Source organism: Trichoderma aggressivum, assembly GCF_033847375.1.
Source record: "Trichoderma aggressivum f. europaeum strain CBS 100526 chromosome Unknown scaffold_060, whole genome shotgun sequence".
Taxonomy (NCBI): domain Eukaryota; kingdom Fungi; phylum Ascomycota; class Sordariomycetes; order Hypocreales; family Hypocreaceae; genus Trichoderma; species Trichoderma aggressivum.
This window is the reverse complement of record NW_026946426.1, coordinates 108,366-126,528: the sequence shown is the minus strand read 5'-3', so window position 1 is coordinate 126,528 and position 18,163 is coordinate 108,366. Positions and strand designations below refer to the sequence as shown.

The 18,163-nt window shown below is 52.3% G+C and overlaps 5 protein-coding genes across 5 annotated transcripts; 2 read left to right on the top strand and 3 right to left on the bottom strand.

Moving 5' to 3' along the window:
• Positions 1-302: 302 nt before the first annotated feature.
• Triagg1_9863 (uncharacterized protein) lies at positions 303-1,031 on the bottom strand (the record flags this gene model as incomplete). Its single annotated transcript, XM_062904867.1, has 5 exons — positions 303-400; positions 460-560; positions 631-726; positions 935-944; positions 1,007-1,031. The coding sequence occupies 5 exons, from the start codon at positions 1,029-1,031 to the stop codon at positions 303-305; spliced, it is 330 nt and encodes a 109-aa protein (XP_062751205.1).
• Positions 1,032-3,531: 2,500 nt separating this feature from the next.
• Positions 3,532-5,527, top strand: Triagg1_9862 (uncharacterized protein; the record flags this gene model as incomplete). Its single annotated transcript, XM_062904866.1, has 6 exons — positions 3,532-3,548; positions 3,696-3,771; positions 3,833-3,853; positions 3,967-4,311; positions 4,387-5,326; positions 5,412-5,527. 6 exons carry the CDS (start codon positions 3,532-3,534, stop codon positions 5,525-5,527), a joined length of 1,515 nt encoding a protein of 504 aa, XP_062751204.1.
• Positions 5,528-6,848: 1,321 nt separating this feature from the next.
• Triagg1_9861 (uncharacterized protein) lies at positions 6,849-10,323 on the top strand (the record flags this gene model as incomplete). Its single annotated transcript, XM_062904865.1, has 3 exons — positions 6,849-7,565; positions 7,636-8,822; positions 8,910-10,323. The coding sequence occupies 3 exons, from the start codon at positions 6,849-6,851 to the stop codon at positions 10,321-10,323; spliced, it is 3,318 nt and encodes a 1,105-aa protein (XP_062751203.1).
• A 925-nt stretch (positions 10,324-11,248) lies between these two features.
• Positions 11,249-13,184, bottom strand: Triagg1_9860 (uncharacterized protein; the record flags this gene model as incomplete). The annotated part of the gene is made up of 3 exons (XM_062904864.1): positions 11,249-11,977; positions 12,037-12,645; positions 12,726-13,184. The coding sequence occupies 3 exons, from the start codon at positions 13,182-13,184 to the stop codon at positions 11,249-11,251; spliced, it is 1,797 nt and encodes a 598-aa protein (XP_062751202.1).
• A 583-nt stretch (positions 13,185-13,767) lies between these two features.
• Triagg1_9859 (uncharacterized protein) lies at positions 13,768-17,364 on the bottom strand (the record flags this gene model as incomplete). The annotated part of the gene is made up of 4 exons (XM_062904863.1): positions 13,768-13,920; positions 13,975-16,947; positions 17,046-17,213; positions 17,281-17,364. 4 exons carry the CDS (start codon positions 17,362-17,364, stop codon positions 13,768-13,770), a joined length of 3,378 nt encoding a protein of 1,125 aa, XP_062751201.1.
• Between the last annotated feature and the right edge of the window lie 799 nt (positions 17,365-18,163).

Here is an 18,163-nt window from a genome sequence, read left to right as displayed (position 1 = left end):
AAAGCCCAGAGACCGAGTATCAAGACAGGCGCCAATTTTTGGAGGGGAGGGGAAAAAAAAGAAGAAAGAAGAAGAATTGGTCTGCCACAGCCTCTGTTCGTTTCGTTTCGAGTCTCCATCTTTGCAGTTCGCAAAATTTTCTGCCACATACGTCAAGTCACAGATGCCCAAGGCCCTTTCGAAGTTGGGAATTTGACGATTTTTAAATTGTCTGCCTCAAAGCAAGGCGATATGCTTTATCCTTGCCTCGACCAATGCAACCAAATGAGAACCGCCCTCACAACTCCAATCCGAAATCCGATTTATATCGACGAGGGGTACAGCATGACGCGAACGGAAGCACCGAAAGACTTTGAGGGAAGAGGCTTGGCGAACTTGGCGCGGACAACGCCAGAGTTACCTGGTTGAAGAGCGTTAGTTGGATCGAAAATGGAATCAGTGACGAGGATAGTTTATTACCGTGGGGTCGGGTAACCTTGCCCCAGATCACGCGGATCTTGGTGCCGCGGATCTCCTTCTGGCCACGGTAGACGAAGGCAACCTTCTTGCCGAGGTAGAAGCTGTTTTTCGCATTGACGTTAGTACTGCTGCCCTCCCCGTCATTCAGCGATCGAAGATTGTGAAACGTACTTGGCAGCATTTGTGCTGTCAACACCCTCGATCTTGATCAGGCTGGTGCCAGGGTGGGTGATGTTACGAGAGCGCTGGTAGCTCAGGTGACGTCCCCTATGGTGATCTCTGTTAGCCAACGTTCGGTTTCTTTCGGATCTGGTGGTGCAAAGCAGTTCGGGAGATTTCGAGGGGGAACGTGTTTCGCGCCGTGATGAGGCGATTCTCGTCAAAGCCAAAAAGGCACCCATCTCTCCCATTCCTTCTCCGTGATTCCCTCCTCCTTCTCCGCTGCCATTCGGAATTCGCGATCGCAATTACTTACTTGACGTATACTGCCGGAAAGTTAGTACAATCAGATGCTAATTTCGCAAAGTCCATCGGTAAGGCAACTCACATCTGTGACCACTTTCGGAAGGCATCGTGTCTGTTGTGTAGCTTCCGCCCTCTCAAGTAACCGATATACAAGGAGGTATGGTGCTCGTCGTTTGTCGTGATGTCGAACTGATGGCAACGGGGTGGATGCGATATCGTGTTGTGGTGGCTCTAGCACGAAAATTTGAGCCCTCGGCATCACGTGGTGGCTTAGGGCATTTTAGTTAACAAGCGACTGTGGCTGAAATGTCCAAAGCGCCCCATTTCCTGCGATTTGAGATATCGATACCTAGCCACACTTCGTTTTCTCGCTAGAGTCTTCCATCAGCTAGCCTGTTTGGGAAAAGCATGCATTTTGATGCAAATAATTCGCCCTACTCTCCGTGCAGACGACGGTCTTCCTGCTTAGATCTCTCTAAGATATCATGGTCTCCGGGAAATGATTTTTCCTTTCTTGAATCTGTTGCCAAGCTAGATACTAACGTGTCACTCTTCCCAAGCTGGAAGACGAGAGAATTGTTGGGGGCCGCGGGGATTAACCATTGGTCACCGTTGTCCTCTTCACTCAAATAGCCGGCTGAGTGCTCAGCCCCTCGCTTGCATAACATTGATCAAATCATTCAGCGATGCTCTCTTATTCTCTTAGATCTTGATCCATTAATTGTCCATCTCTATGCCCACGGGATCATACGTCACTTGCGGTAGGCCGACTACCTACCTGGGTAAATGCACAGACACTAGGCAATCCATGATAGTTAGGCTATCACACATCAAGATGAAACTCGGCTATGGAGACTGTGTATTTGAACGGACTGACTGAGTTCTGGGCATTGGCACAAAACAGGATAAAAAAACCCAGCAAACGGGGGGAAAAGAGAGACACAAGACAAAAAGACATGAAGCAGAAGTAGGCAAGTTATATGGATGGGATGGCTATTGCTAGTGGTACATCACCAGCATGGATGGCTGCTCGGACAAAGTTTCCAGTGTTCCATTCATTGTGCCAAAAATCGCCGAGGCCTCTCCTAGTCCGGCCCGGGTTGTTCTCGGAAGATGCGGCGACTGATCAACCACAGGCCGTCTAAAAGTTCCCGGCTCCATGAGGCAAGCCGGGGCGACCAGACCATGAAACAGGCAGAAGTAAGATTACCAATCCCTCCCATATGAGGTATTACTCGCAGAATCTTGTATGTACAGTCACTGCCGTATACTCACTCTTCGGTCTACTGGTGCGGTGCTGGGGGGTTGCTGCGCTTCCAGCGGAATTAGAAATCCCGTGGTAGCGGCAACAAGGCGCTGAGAACCGAACAGAAGCACCACCTGATGTCTCTGGAACTCGGGATAAGAGGCCGGGTTCTACAACTTGTCTGGTACAGTAGACAGGCTGGCTGCTCGCTCGGCCCAGTCAAGACAAGCATCGGGAACATCCGTCAAGTTCTATGCTGCGCTTTTTTCCCCCTTCCTCTGCATTCCCTTCCTTCCGCGCATACATATGTAGGTGGATTCTCCCATCAAATACTTTGTAAGCAGCATGGCTTCCCAAGGGGTGATGCATGACTAGAAAACGACAAAAGATTTTTAACAATGAATAATAATGTTCCCGTCCCGAATCTTCTTGTGCTCTTGGCGAGTGCTAGGGGATGCAAATATGGCCATTTTGGGCAATTGGTGTTTAGTTGCGGCGTTATCTGCAACTCAATCTGCGGGTGACCCCCTCAGTACGAAATAGGCATACGGTGCTCACATTTGTCACTTACCCATGAGAAGCAAAGTAAGAATGGACGCAACTGGGCAATTACTATGCAGATGCTACAGCCGTGATAGGTAGGTGCCGGTTGAATGAATGAATGAATGTCCCGTTGTGCTATACTTGACAATAGTAGTGGTTTGCAATTCAGGTAGACATGCAACTGTGCTGTGTGCTGTATCCAACCCCAGTCCCTTCATCAGATACCCGACTTCAATGCCGTAAACCTCTGGCCTCGTTCTCTTGGCCGTTGGCATCCGCCCGGTATCGCCTACGCTGGGCTCCCAGCGAACCCCCATCTTGTCCCGGTAGACTCAAGCCGGGCAAATTACTAACGTGCTGGATGGTGGAGAAGGTCCCTCGAAGGCTACGTGACTATCGCAGTGCGGCTAGCAGCACTCCGAGCTTCCTGATGACTTTGCAGCCAAGCAAGGTCAAGGTTCCTGACGGCACCGACGGAGAAGTGCACTGAGGGGCGCTCTAGCAGGACTGCGCTAACTGGAGCACTTGACGCTGTACTGCTAGAGCTCCAAACTCCGTCAGCGCTTTATAACCCCGTCGCCTAAAAAACCAAGCAAGCCCACCGCGTCTCCCCCTCCGATCCTCAAGCTCCCTCTTCCCTCCCCAACCCAACGCTGAACCTTGATCTTGGACCGGCGCCTGCACCTCCAATCTTCGTCCCAAGCCAAACCGGTTGTCTGTTTAGACACTCTCTTGCACGCCCAACACGCACTTGATACAGTTTTCAGCTTCCCGCGGTACCTACTATATCCAGCCCGAATCCAGAGCAAACCGCAGCAATGGACCACACCCAGCCGTAAGTACCGGCAACCCCACCATGACACCAGCTATCGTCACTGCGCCGACAAGCTTCAGTGCACGGCGGGGTTGAGCCAAACTTTGGCATCGAGAAAGAAAAAAGAGCATCCGCAAAGAGTACGGTTTGCTAACAATTGCGACGCAGCCAAACGCTCGAGCTCAAGGAGAACACGACGATTATCGTCCTCGGTGCCTCCGGAGATCTTGCTAAGAAGAAGACGGTGAGCCGTCTTGTCCCATCGTTGTTTTGCATCTCTTTGCGCTGACACAAGCACTTCGCAGTACCCCGCGCTCTTTGGCCTGGTAAGCAGCCCAATCGTGACCACAGAATAGGCTATGCGTTTTTTTGGTTTTTTTTTTGCAGACAAACGCCGGCGTCGAGATGTGCACCAGCTTGCTTACCTGACAACTAATAGTACCGAAACCAATTTCTGCCCAAGGGCGTCAAGATCGTCGGATATGCCCGGACAAAGATGGACCACGAGGAGTACCTGCGACGGGTGAAGTCATACATCAAGACGCCTACCCCGGAGATTGAGAAGCAGCTTGAGGAGTTCGCCAGCCTGTGCACCTACATTTCCGGCCAGTACGACAAGGATGAGTCCTTTGCTGTTTTGGACAACCACCTCAAGGACTTGGAGAAGGGATGGCCAGAGGCGCACCGCCTGTTCTACATGGCGCTGCCTCCCAGTGTCTTTACCATTGTCTCCCAGCACCTGAAGCGGTGCTGCTACCCAACCAGGGGCATCGCTCGTGTCATTGTAAGTTGATGGCATACTTCTGCCTTATTATTTCATTCCTTTTTCGCTGTTCTCCGCCTAATCACTTGCCTGTAGATTGAGAAGCCCTTCGGCAAGGATCTTGCCAGCTCTCGCGAGCTGCAGAAGTCTCTCGAGCCCGACTGGAAGGAAGAGGAGCTCTACCGTATCGACCACTACCTCGGTAAGGAGATGGTCAAGAACATTCTCATCATGCGCTTCGGCAATTCCTTCCTTGGTGCTACCTGGAACAGACACCACATCGACAATGTGCAAATCACCTTCAAGGAGCCCTTTGGCACCGAGGGTCGTGGAGGCTACTTTGACGAGTTTGGCATTATCCGAGATGTCATGCAAAACCATCTTCTCCAGGTCCTCACTCTCCTGGCCATGGAGCGCCCCATCTCGTTCGACTCCGAGGATATTCGAGATGAAAAGGTCCGTGTCCTCCGAGCCATGCCTGCTATTGAGCCCAAGAACGTCATCATTGGACAGTATGGAAGGTCGTTGGATGGCAGCAAGCCGTCGTACAAGGAGGACGACACTGTGCCCAAGGACTCTCGATGCCCAACATTCTGCGCCCTTGTCGCTTACATTAAGAACGAGCGATGGGACGGCGTTCCATTCATCATGAAGGCTGGCAAAGCCCTCAACGAGCAAAAGACGGAGATCCGTATCCAGTTCAAGGACGTTACCTCGGGCATCTTCAAGGACATTCCACGGAACGAGCTTGTTATGCGCATTCAGCCCAACGAGAGTGTCTACATCAAGATGAACTCTAAGCTTCCCGGACTCAGCACCCAGACTGTCGTTACCGAGCTTGACCTTACCTACAGACGCCGATTCTCGGACCTCAAGATCCCCGAGGCATACGAGTCACTTGTCCTCGACTGCTTGAAGGGCGACCACTCCAACTTTGTTCGTGACGACGAGCTGGATGCTAGCTGGCGCATGTTCACTCCCCTGCTGCACTACCTGGAAGACAACAAGGAGATTATCCCTATGGAGTACCCCTATGGTAAGTTCCGACCTCATCTTTGCCCAATCCCCGGACATGTTTACGGCCTGGCCGAGCTGAGCTTCAAACTAATCCGTCGGTATAGGCTCTCGTGGCCCCGCTGTTTTGGATGATTTCACAGCATCGTATGGATACAAGTTCAGCGATGCTGCGGGCTACCAATGGCCGACAACCTCGGCTGCCCCTCCTACCAAGTTGTAAGTGGCTGGTGCTGTTGCATTGCACAATGTTTGACATGTATTGCCTTGGATTCCTAGATGGAACAAGCGTAGTAACAATTGTTGCAGTTAAAACCAAAAAAATCTTTGTTATATATATCGTCCCCAAATATAATGCATTGGACGTATCATGGGTCTCGGGCGGAACATGGCTGTGAGGTGGTATGGTTTCATAAAAAGTTGAGCGTCGTCTAAGCTGCAGTGGCACGTACTGGATTATAAGAATTGAAGCTTCTATTTCGCAATATGAAGAAAATAAAAAACCTAGATGACTATTTTTTTCCCCTGAAGCGCGTTCCAGGGTCCAACTTCTTTGTTGCAGTATTTGCCAAGTGAAGATGTCGCTGTGCCTTACCTAGTAGGAGAGGTTCGTGTGGTAGTTCAACAAAATAACCCCATCAATAGCAGTTATTACCCGTGCACCGTACTATACAATCAATGAATTGACTGCTTGATTGCTTTTAGAATTGCTATACAAGGTCAAGTTTCCATGCTCCTTTGCCAATCCCGCATTCTACCCAACTTTTAGGCTATATAGCGCTGCCATGAACTGATCGGAACCACCAGCCGGATTGCTGGCTAAGATGCGACCGTTCAGGTACCTCGTGTCGGGCAGTGGTTGTGGGCGCTTCTCAAGTCCATCTGGTCCGTGCGCAAACTCACGTGATCCGCCGTAGCTTTCGGCGTCCGCCTTGCCCGTGTTACCTCGAATCTTTGAAAACGGAGAAGGGCGGCTTTGTTGGCGCATCATCCTCAACCCCCGACCACGACCCAATCCGCGCCTGTATTTCATCCTCCTCCCACCTCAGGTGCACTGATCCGAGCACCGCCAGTATCGCCGAGCCTCGAAACATTCGGTGCCTGAATTCAAGCCGCGTTCACGCCCTCTCGGCTGCTTCCGTGCCGCTTTCTCTCGCGAAAGGCCCATAATCCAACCGAGCCATCCAACACGTGCAGACGCCCTCGGCCGTTGCTGATCCTGTTGCGACATCTATCGAGAACTCTGATTCCTAGCAGCGTCTTCGAGAATAGCTGCTTGAGTCCCCCAGCGCGGCCTTTGAATTTATATGCGAACTCGTTTCCAACGCGCCTCCGACCGTCCGCATCGGTGCAGACGACCTCGACGGTCATGCTCCACTGCCGCCCTTCATAAAGAGGCAGAACATCACCCTTCCATGATACGCGCGCGGTAGTTTGACATCTCTCTCGCAAGCCAGGCCGATTGTGTCGTCAGGGGGCGTGGTGTTGGGCAGTATCAGTTTCTGCGTGGGGGCTGCGGCGATTTCGCTTCCACAGCTCGATAAATGCCTGGCGTCGTCAAGATGGACAGTGGAGGCCAGAATGGCGCACTTTCCGACCACCACAAGGACTCGGCCGTAAACGGCATTAACGGTGTCAAGAGCATTGACGGGCCGCGAGTCGCGCCAGACAAGGGAAAGGCACCAGCTACAACTACAGCCAACAATGGGAGCAATGCCGTCAATGGAGGGGGGGCCGCGGGCGAGGCTCGATCAAATTCTCCGACCGAGCAAGTTTCGCGGATGAACAACCTTCCTGATGAAATCGTCCACATTACTCAGGGCTTCGTTCCGCTCTCCCTCCTCCTGACACGACTCGCTCAGTCTACGCACAACATGCTACAAGACAAGATCGCCGAGCTGGCCAAACTGCCACTTCCTGCTGCTGCCACGAATGGGAATACAAACTACACTCAGAGCGCTCCAGATGACACTTCGGGCGAAAACCTTAGGAAGAAGGCCATGTTACTACATTTCATCCAGGATATGCATGCAAAATGGGTTAAAGCACTAGTCATCGTGGAATGGAGCAGGAAGGCTTCCATGGTCAGCAAACTTATCGATCTCAAATTCCATCTCGACCGACAACGGGTCCTTTACGATACGGCCCTGGATAGCATCATCAATGTGAAGCGGGACTTGACGTATGCCCGAATGCCGAGCCCTGATCTCAAAACGGCACTACAAGTCCTTTCCACTGGAACGGCGCCGTGGATGCCAGACGTAAGTGGAAACCCCTTATAACTACAAACTACTAAGATTGGTTCTTTTTCTTACAAACTCATGTCTCTAGCTTCAATACATTGAGCCACCCCCTTTGACAACAGAGGAGCAGCTGAGGGGCATTGGTGATCTGGATACGTTGCTATCTCTGCGGCTAAACCTTGACGATTTTGACAAAATTCCGCATCAGTTCCGAAAATACACGATTGGATCAGGCCGGGTCACTTTCAAAGTTGCTGGAGAATTCGAGGTGGATTTGACGATTGCAGACGAAGATTTCGAGAAGCAGTTTTGGTTCATCGACTTCAGATTTGCCTTTCGACCGGCCGCACTATCACTTCCTGACTCGTTACGAACTCCGCTTGAGAACTGCGTAAACGAGGCGCTAGCAAAGGATGGATTAACCGGTTGTTATCAATTTTTGCACGAATACGTCCTAACCACCAAGATTAATGAGCTGAAGCGTCAAGCCTTGCAGCTGAGCCGAACATCGTGGACTGGCACGTTGGCAGTGGAACCTCTAAACAGAGCCTTGTCCATCCAATACTGGACGTCCCGTTCACCCGCTACTGGTCTGAAAAATTGGATCATCGTAGCGGTAAACAGCGGACGCAAGCAGGGAGGCAGGACAGATCCAAAGGCATCGAGTTTCTTGGCAGCAAAGTGGTATCGCGATGGTAAAGAGGTCAAAGACGTCGAGATTGAGGTGAATACCGAGAATCTGTCGGCGGAATCATTGTTAAAAGACGTCGTTGGACGGCACATCGAGCACATCCTGTCAAGTATTCACTCTGGGCTGCTTGCAGCACCAAGGTTTAAGAATCGCGAAACCGGCGTGGTACTAAACGTATCAAAAACCGATCCGGTGGCATCCTGCTTAAACCTGCAAGTAGGGTACGGTGGCACAGTGTCGCTCTTGATCGAGCCAACAAGCGGTGCCTTTGCCATGAAGCCACATTCAAAGTTTTCCATTCAGCCAGAGCTTCAGCTAAACAATGGCAAAAACCCAACGGAAGACGGTGTCAACTTCTTGGAACACCTGCGATGCGCAATTATAGAAGATGAATTGGGTAGAATGGGAACCGCTCGGGGCTGGTCTGTCCGGAAAGCACCCGTAAACGTCGATGAGTTGAGGTCGATTACCAAGATGCGGAGATGGAGCCGTACATTATGGCTACAACACGGAGGATGGGGTTCAGCCTGGTTTGTTGGAGTGATTCTCAGCCTGGAAGGCGATGAATGGTGGCTGCTCGAGACGTGAGTATATGCCGCTTTTGGGTTGATGTTTTCTTGCTCCCCCATTTTGTTTTTTTCCTTCTCTCGCGGCTAACCAGGAACTCTTAGGGACTCTACTCAAACGAATGGTTTCTCCAAATTCCATACCAAGCTTCCACTTAACAAGGGAACACCTCACCTGTCAGGTAGTTTTTGGGATAACCTGAATCTATTTGCAGGTGGCATGATCACTCAGTCAGTCGATATGAGGGAGTTGCATCGGCGTAGGGTTAAGTGCCAATCGAACGGAAGCATCGATTTATCTCTACCTCAGCAAGTCAGAATGCCATCTATCGAAGTGGCACTTTCAGCCATATTCCCGACAGTAACGCAAGAAGACGCGGACGAAGTAAACTCACAGCATTCCAGCGCTTTTGGATTGAACGAAGATCCGCAGGTACTTTCGTTATTACGGCTGAAGGCGGGAATCTCTCCCTCGTCTATGGAACCGTGGGCGGAAAATATGGTGGCAATCAATTTCAAGGGTGTTCACTCAGAGTCCAGGCGTGAAGAGACCAGCGAAGGGGGCTACACAACAACTCATCACCTGGTTTGCACCTCGGATGTGGTGATTAGAGTCCGACGACCAACAAGATTCTTGGCCCTGAAGGGCGTGGTGGATCAGAATGTCTCCTATAACCCTGAGAGGGGCGAATTCGTCTTACAAGTCCAGCGTCGCGTCACTGAGCCGGTTTTTGACATTCTCAAGTCGCGAATCAAGGCAATCGACAGATTCGTCAGCTTTCTCGAAGCTATGGAGAACGCCAAGGGGTCAATCGTTAGCGAATCGATCACGTTGAAGGGAGTTGTGTTTTGCTATGGCTCGCCGCTACCCCCGTCGCCGGATGGGGAAACTGTCGCTCCTCCCCCAGATCGCGAACTATGGAGAGTGAAGATGGATCTATCCAGCGAAGACATCGATATTCACATGGAGAAGGATAACCCCCATGTCCGGGTTATCGATCTCGCGAGGAATTTGGCCAGCACAGAAGGTGGTATCGGCCTACTGATGGCCTGGCTTCCCATGTCATTACACGCCATGAAGGCTCTGGTCCAGCTGGACGCTCAGTGGGCTGAGCTGTTTATGAAGGGTCAGGGCCGACTGGACTTTAGCATGAAATCCATGACGTGGATCAATCTCAAGTATAAGGACCTTGCGACAGGTCAACCTGGAGACAAGACCAAGAGGAGCATTTCCATCGATGCCCGAATGAAGGCCCGCCGTGGTGAAGGGTGGTGGCACGCTTGGCGGTCTACTACCAACGCCGTAGCCGACGATTTCGACCAGGCTTTGAAAGCTGTGTGGGAAGGCAAAGGGAAGAACGGGAGCAACTGGCTTGGTCTAACCAGCGGCGCAGCAGCTCAGTCTAATGAGGCTGTCATGGACATGCTGCTTGCGATTGATGCTGCGATTCGAGGAGTTGTACATGCACCGTCAATACCACCCGGCGGCGTGAAAGCAGAGGTGATAACATTAGACTAACTACAAGGTCGCAAGGAGGATCTTACGACGGTATAAAGCATGGGTATATATATCTATATATATATATATATATATATGTATCTACTCTCCACGAACGAGACGACTATCTTGCGGAGAGTTTCCCGTCAAGACTTGATATATCAAAAACGGGGGGGACGGGTTGCAAAGAACCAAAAAGGCTGTGACGAGGCTTGGAAGGGGGGTTTGGTCGGTTCGGTATCAAGGGGGGAACTTGCGGCATTCGTGCTTTTTTTTCTCTTGCTCCTTTCTTGTCTATTTTTTTTTTCTTCTTTCGCCTAATGATACCTCGAGTGAAACGTGCAAAAAAGCTCACTACGCAGCGAGAGAATTTGGATAATGGGAGCATCATCAGCCAGAGTAATCTACATTGGAAGGGGGGGCGGACCGGGCTTCTATAATCATTTGTCTTTTTTTTTTTCTTTCACTCTGTTCTCTTTTCTCTCCCCCTTTTGGCCGATAAAAAGAAGATTATCATGTTTCTCGCTCTTTGGGGCTGAAGTGAACTGGCGGGACGTTGAAAGGGTGGTGCTTGAGAGGATGATTGCGCGACGACTGGGGAATAGGGGCTACTGGCTTCTTTGGATTTGACGGTTTTTCTTTTTTTGGCAACTCAAAGCATTGGGCGGAAGAACTGGAGGCGGCTTGTATTATGAGATAGATGTCTGGTAATTAATGTTATGTGCATAACGTGCGGCGGGATCCTGCTTTGGTTCTAATGCCCCTGTTTTATATATATATTTTTAAGCGTCCAATGCGAAAGTCTATGCTATGGTGATGAGAAGTGGTGAATGCTGGCGAAACCAACCCAGCTTTTGATATGTACTTCCCCCCCTTTTCGTTTCCCCCCATCTATATAATGATAACAGAGGAAGAAGTTTCGTACAGATAACCCCCCTTTGTTAATTTACCTTCTAGAAAACCTCCTGACGGGAATCCTCTCCGTCGGCACGCCGCAGAACTGCGTCGGAAACTCCAGCTGCTCCAGGCCCGTGGTGAGCCAATTCTCCCTAGCAACGGTGTTGGCGATATCGTAGCCGTTGCGCAGGGCACCCATGGCGCCAATCTTGGTGTACGAGCCTCCCGCGACGGCGAGCCTGCCCTTGAAGCCGTCGTGCAGCTCCTGGTCGGCGGCGGCCATGGTGTCCTGGTGGCCGCGGCTGTACTGCGGGATGCACTCGCCGGCGAGGCGGGCCATGGCGAAGCAGGGCGTGGACTGGGGGATGCCGAGGTGGCGCTCGAGGACGGCCTTTGCCTGCTGGATGGCCTCTTCCTCGGAGGGGACGCGGACCGTCGGGCCGTGCTCCTTGTTGCCGTCGTAGTAGTGGCCGCCCATGAGGACGAAGAGCTTCGTGCCGGCGGGCTCGTTGGCCCCTCGGACGCCAACGTCGGAGTCGAAGAAGACACCCAAGGCGCGCTCGGGGTTCTGCTCGGCGGGTACGGAGAGGGGGATGAGGTAGCCGAAGCCTGGAGGCTTGAGGTTTGTCTGGGGGTACCAGATGTTGACGGTCATGATGGAGACTGCGTGCGAGGAGCCGAGGCTGGGGATGTCGTCGGTGATGCGGGCGAGGTGCTGGGAGGGCAGGGTAGAGATGACTTTGTGGTACTTCTCAGACGAGTTTTGGCTGGTTGTGATCTGGATTTCGAGGCGTTAGCGAGAATGAGTGTATATATACGTTAGTTGTGAGGTCGTACCTTGATGAGCTCAGTCTCCGAGTCGTAGTCAATATCGGTAACCTTGGCATTAAGCTTAACCTCGACATTCGCCTGGCCCTTGAGAGCATCTCCCAGCGCAATCGGCAACGTCTCCATGCCCATCTCGCCAAAGTTCAACAGCGCACCCCTCGGCTGCTGCGCAAGCTTCCGGATCTGCGGATCCTGGCCCATGGCCTCCATAAACGTCTGCTCCGAGATGGCCATGTGTCGGACGTTGGGCCCCAGAGCCGGCAGGTAATGCACCCAGTAGAAGCGGTCGAGGACGCTCCGCGCACTGAGGGTGTAGATGTCGCCGCCGTAGATGCCGTGGACCATGGCTGAGGCCAGGTTCTCGGCCACGGCTTTGCTGCCCGTGATGTGATAGATCCAGTCGGCGATGGAGAGGTCTTGGACGGGCACGCCGTCTTTTCTGCTGAAGAGCCGTCGCATCACGTATCCGAACCCGGCCCATAGGGACTCGAGAACGACGGGCTCGCTGGCGAATGAAGCCAGGCTAGTATGTGGAGGGAGCGGCACGAGATGGTCGGGATAGTAGATGTATCGTGGTTGATCGGGAGGCGAGACGACTTTGAGACCCAAGTCGAGAGCCTATGAAAAGCAGCACAACCTCGTTAGCTTTCTCCTTCTTCACTTGGAACGTCGCCTCTTCCCCGTAGGCAGAAACGCACCAGATCCCAGAGCACCAAGTCGTCAAACCGCCAAGTGCTCTTGTTCAACGACGAAAACGACCGCGGCCCACGCTCGAAATTCACCACTCCCTCAACGCCGCCGACTTTGACAGGCACCTTGTCCGTCCTAATCCATCCGCCCAGCCGATCGCCGCCCTCGAGCAGCGTAATCTTGGCCGTCGCCGGCAGCCACTTGGCCAGGTAATACGCCGTCGTCAAGCCCGTCAGGCCGCCTCCCAGGACGGCCACGCTCGCGTCGTCGGGCAGCTTCCCAGCCTTGCCTCGCTTCGCAGCGGCACCGCCATCGTCGGTCGAGTTGCGAGCTGAGCTCAAGCCGCGGCCCAGGATGCGCATGCGCCAGGCTCCGGATCGGGTTGTCGCTGAGGCGGCGCTTCGCCTCCAGGCGGTTGACAGCCTGAGGAGGGCCGTTGCAGCGCCATCCGCGCGCTGAAGGCTCATGTTGGCAGCTCAATTGATCATTGTCGAGCTCTGGCCGAGCATGCGAGTAGAAAATAGAATCGCCATGGTGCCACCTCTGGAGCTCTCCGGGTACTCGATGGGATCATCGGAGATCGGGGCCCACTTTGTTCCGGGCGCTGGGAATGGAGTCACGCCTCGGGCAGATATACGAGTACGAGATGGTGTTTTGTCATGTCCATGGCTGGATGTTATTGTTTCAGAGACTTTGGCCGGAGAAGATGTAAACGACTTTTCTCAAGTAGAGTTCCTTCATTGCATTACTACTGTACAACTACACAAACTATATCTTTTTGTTTTTCATCTGACACAAGAAGCTGGAGCATCTTCCATGCCCTTCCTACAACCATCATTGCCCCGGGATCAAGATACTGTCCTGCCGACAGAATTGTCCACCACCAAGCTCGATTCAATCCGCATTAATCCCCCAAGCATGAAAACGCCATAAGTTTTGTCGACATCATAAAGCAACGTTACTCCCCTCTCTAAATCTCGTATCCGCATCCTTTCCTTGAGCCCGACTTGTTTTGCCCTGAATCCTTGGTTTTCCCGCTTTTCATCTTACTCATTTCTTCTTTCTACCCGCGGTCTTGGTCTTCTTGCCCTTTGAAGAGCCACCGGCAACCGAGTTGGCGTTGGAAGCGACGCTGGAGGCTCTCGAAGGGGAAGCTGAGCTGGCTTTGCTAGACTTTGATTTGACGTTGTCAAGAGCCTTATTCTAGAGATATGTGTTAGCATTGGCCCCTTTGACTTTCTCTACGATGTTACATACCTTGACGCCATTCTTAGACTTCTTCTTTGCCGGTGCCATGCTCAGGATGCTATCCTCATCGTTCTCCTCGTCCAGATCGCGCTTAGACTTGCCATTGACCCCGTTAGAGCTCTTTCCGGTCCCAGGGCCGTCCTCAAACTCCTTCACGATAGTTGTGAGCAGCGTGTTGCATCGTCGCGACAGCTCAATAGGCGTGCGACTCAGGAAAAACCAATCGAAGCGGAAAAGAGGAGAGTCACGGATCTCGTCTCGCATCTTTTCATAGAGGCCCTCGGAGTCGATGCCATAACGGTCAAGAAGAACCAACAGGAACCGATCCTCTTCTTCGGTGTAGACCTTCTTGTTGGTGGTTGAGACCGAGTAATTGATCTTGAGTTGCTGGAGAGGAACGCGATACTGCTGCATCTTCTTCCGAAGAAGCTTGCCTTGATGGTCGATGCGCCTGGTGCGCTCCTCACCATCTTCGATAACCTTGATGTACTTGGGATAGTCGGAAATCTCCGTGTATCGCTGCCAGAACACCTTGGCATAAGCTCGAATTTCCGCCGTCGTCTTGCTATCAATCTCATTGGAAATGCCCTGATAATCGTTGCGCCCATATTTTCCCGATCCGTTAATAAACTGCTGGAAATCACGGCGGTTCCAATGGCCAAAGCCTTGGTTGGAAAGCTCCTCCTTTTCGGCTCGTTCTTCCTCTGTGAGGGGCGTGGCAGTGTCAATCTCCTGCTGCTCGAGTGCTCTCTCAGCCTCGCGCTCGGACAAGTTATCATCGTCTCCATCAGCCAATGGAACTTTGTACCCAATCTCCTTGCGATAAAAGGCAGTCTCTCTGTCCTGCAAATCCTGCAGTCGGGGGGGATAGAACTGGTAATCGTGAACTGGTACCTGCTTCGGCGCACGGGGGGCCTTTGGCTTGGCATCGGCCTTGGGGTTGGGGTACATGGCCTGTCTAAAGTATTTGTCCATCGAGTAGCTCTGTTCCCTGCGTTCTCGCTTCGACGGGTTGATCCAGTTCATGCCGATGTTCTTCTTTGCGGCTGCAAAGTTTTCTCCATTCCACTCGTAAGCAGATTCGGAAGTGAATTTCTGAAGATCCTCGATACCAAGCTTTTCGTACCTGGCATTCAGCTCCTTGGTACGCGATTCGCCCCGAGTCAAGATTTCATCGATATCCTCATCGTCCATTTCCTTATCCTTGTTTGCTGCTTCGTCGGTAGAGCTTTTTGACCGGAATACTTTCTCGGCGCCATGCTGAATCATGGACAGGAGCTCGTCCTTGTTTGCAGCGGCCTTGGCCGCAACCTGGGCACGGCCCTGCTGAATGACGACCTGGTCGAGCCGTAGTTTCTGGGCCGCTCGCTCGAGGACTTTTTCTTCAATGGCGTTATCAGTGACGAATCTGTACACCACAACTTGCTTAGTCTGTCCAATACGGTGCGCGCGGTCCATGGCCTGCAGATCGGCCTGCGGGTTCCAATCACTGTCGTAGAGAATGACAATGTCGGCCGTTGTCAAGTTGATACCCAGGCCACCAGCTCTCGTCGTGAGCAAAAAGACGAATTTTTCGGATCCAGGTTTGTTGTAATCGTCGATGGCTGCAATTCGGTCCTCGTGAGCAGTACCACCGTCAATACGGCAATACTTGTACTGCCTGAAGACGCAATAATCTTCCAAAATATCGAGCAGTCGGCTCATTTGTGAAAAGATCAAGACTCTGCTCCCCTGCTTCTGAAGTCGTCCTAGCAACTTGTCCAGGACCTTCATCTTGCCAGCATTGTAGATCAGATGCTCGTCAGTTGTGTAGGGAGGACCCGGCTCAGCACCTTCGAAGAGATAAGGATGGTTGCAGCACTTTCGCAGCTGCATAACAATGTTCAAAAGCCTAGTTTTGGACTCTCGCTTCCCTCCAGCACCATTGACGGCGTCGATGTCTTTTTCCAGAATCTTCTGATACCATTTAACCTGCATCTCGGACATGCCCAGGTACACGTTGACCTCCTTCTTCGGCAAGAGACTCTTTTCAACATCACTCTTGACACGTCGGAGCAAGAACGGACGCAGCACCCTGTGCAGCTGTTGCACAACCTTGTCTTGATCCTGGTCTTGTCCCGAAAACCATTGGTCGAACGCATCAGCATCGCCAAAGACATCGGGCAGGAGGAAGTTGAGGAGAGCCCAGAGCTCGTGCAAGTTGTTTTGCAGCGGGGTACCTGTAATGAGCAGTCGGTTACGGGAGTTGAAGAGTCGAATGACCTGCGAGAGGGAGGACTCTTCGTTTTTGATGCGATGTGCCTCGTCAATAATGATGTACTCCCAAGCAAATTTCTTGAGATGTGCCTTTTCTCTCAGGACCATTTCGTAGCTCGTAATGCAAACGTCAAACTTCTCGTCAACAAGACGCTCGTTGATGAGTTCGTGACGCTCATCCTTTGCACCCTGGAGCACCAGCACATTGACTTCGGGGGTCCACTTTGCAAACTCTCGCTTCCAGTTGTCGAGCGTCGACTTGGGCACCGTCACAAGGTGAGGACCAGTAATACCCATGATGTGGCGGAGATAGCCCAGAAAGGCAATGGTCTGCAGAGTTTTGCCCAAGCCCATTTCGTCGGCCAAAATGCCTGAAATGCCGTTTTCATGCAGCGAAATGAGCCAGTTGAGGCCTGCAACCTGGTAATCCCTCATGGTACCCTGCACAAACGAGGGTGACTCTCTGAAGACCGTATCCGCGGATCCGCCATGCTTCTCATCGCTCAAGAGTTCCGCGTCTTCCTCGGCCTCGGTTCGTCGCCGTCGATCACTCGTGGCGCCTCCTTTTCTGCCAGCACCCTTCTTGCCTCGAGCAGCTTCGGCATTCTGATGATCGATCTCGGCCATAATGTCACGGATTTTAGGGTCGGGATTCGTCTCGATAAAGTGCCGGAAGAGATCGGTAAGGCCGAGCAAGTATCGAAATCTTCGAATGGTATCATCTTCCTGTTTGAAAGACAAAGAAAAGAGTCAAAGCGTTAATATCGAATACAATCCTCAGCAGGCACCGTCTTATAAGTGGGCAATAATATGGGAATGCATACCTTTGACTCTCCAAGGCGGTCATGCTTCTTTCCGAAGATGCTCCGACGCAATTGATTCGCCTCGCTACGTCGCTTCCTACCGTCTGTGAGGGGCTCGCCGACTACGCTGCTGGCTGTGGTGTTGGGGTTGGTGTCGGAATCGGTATAGTCGGGAGTCTCATCAACGTCCTGGAGTCAAAGCCGGTTAAAACATCGATCGAGAGGCGAAAGGCAGCAATTAAATAGATGAACTTACCATTTCCTCAACGTGAGGATGCTCCGGAGCGTCAGACATGGACGCGTCCGTATCCACGCCGTTGGCTCGAGGTCGCGGAGCCATTGCGACTAAAATCTCAGAGGGGAGCCTCTTTACGCGACTTGCGTGCACGAAACGCGCTTCAAATGCGCCGCTGGGCGAAAGGGCGAGGGGTCGAGGGCGATTCCGTAAGTCTATCAGGGACCTCTGACGTCTCGGGATGTTTTGGGCGGTGTTGGAAGCCGTGAATCGACCTTCCTGTTGCTGGTGGAAAAGGAGAAGATGTTTTTTCTAGAATTGCGCCTGGCAAGAGGCTCGACGTGCTCATCCAGAGGTTGTCGCCTTTTGGGCCTAGCGCTTGTGCAGGTCCCACCCTTGTTCTCTCCGCCAAAGAAAGCCGATTCGGGCCCCCCACTTATTGCTCAAAGGAACAAGGAAAGTCCGGCACGACACCCAAGCGGGATTAGCGACCGACGTCAACGGGTCAGGGGCTTTTCAGCGCTGCAAATGCAGATGCGGTTCAATTAGCAGGGGATTTGCCTCCCGTAAATTCAAGGCCTGCAAGGAGTGCGCAGTGCATGTACGAGTACCTGTACGAGAGGTACCTGTAGCATTTGAAATCACCGAGCGGTGCGTGCACGTGTCTCGTTCAGCTCCCAGCACTCGCACATTCGACGCACCTCATCATCAAAACTATAACAATAAATCCTCCCGTATCGCTTCTCTCTCTTATCCCTAAAGCAAAGCATCTTCCGCTGCTCCCGTCTGGTAGCTTGCGGCCAGCTTCAAAGTCACGTGGTAGATGCCAGGGTATCGACCCATCAACCCCACGTGCCGTTCTACCGCCTTCGCCCACCTTTCAAACCTGCTGACCTCGAAGTTT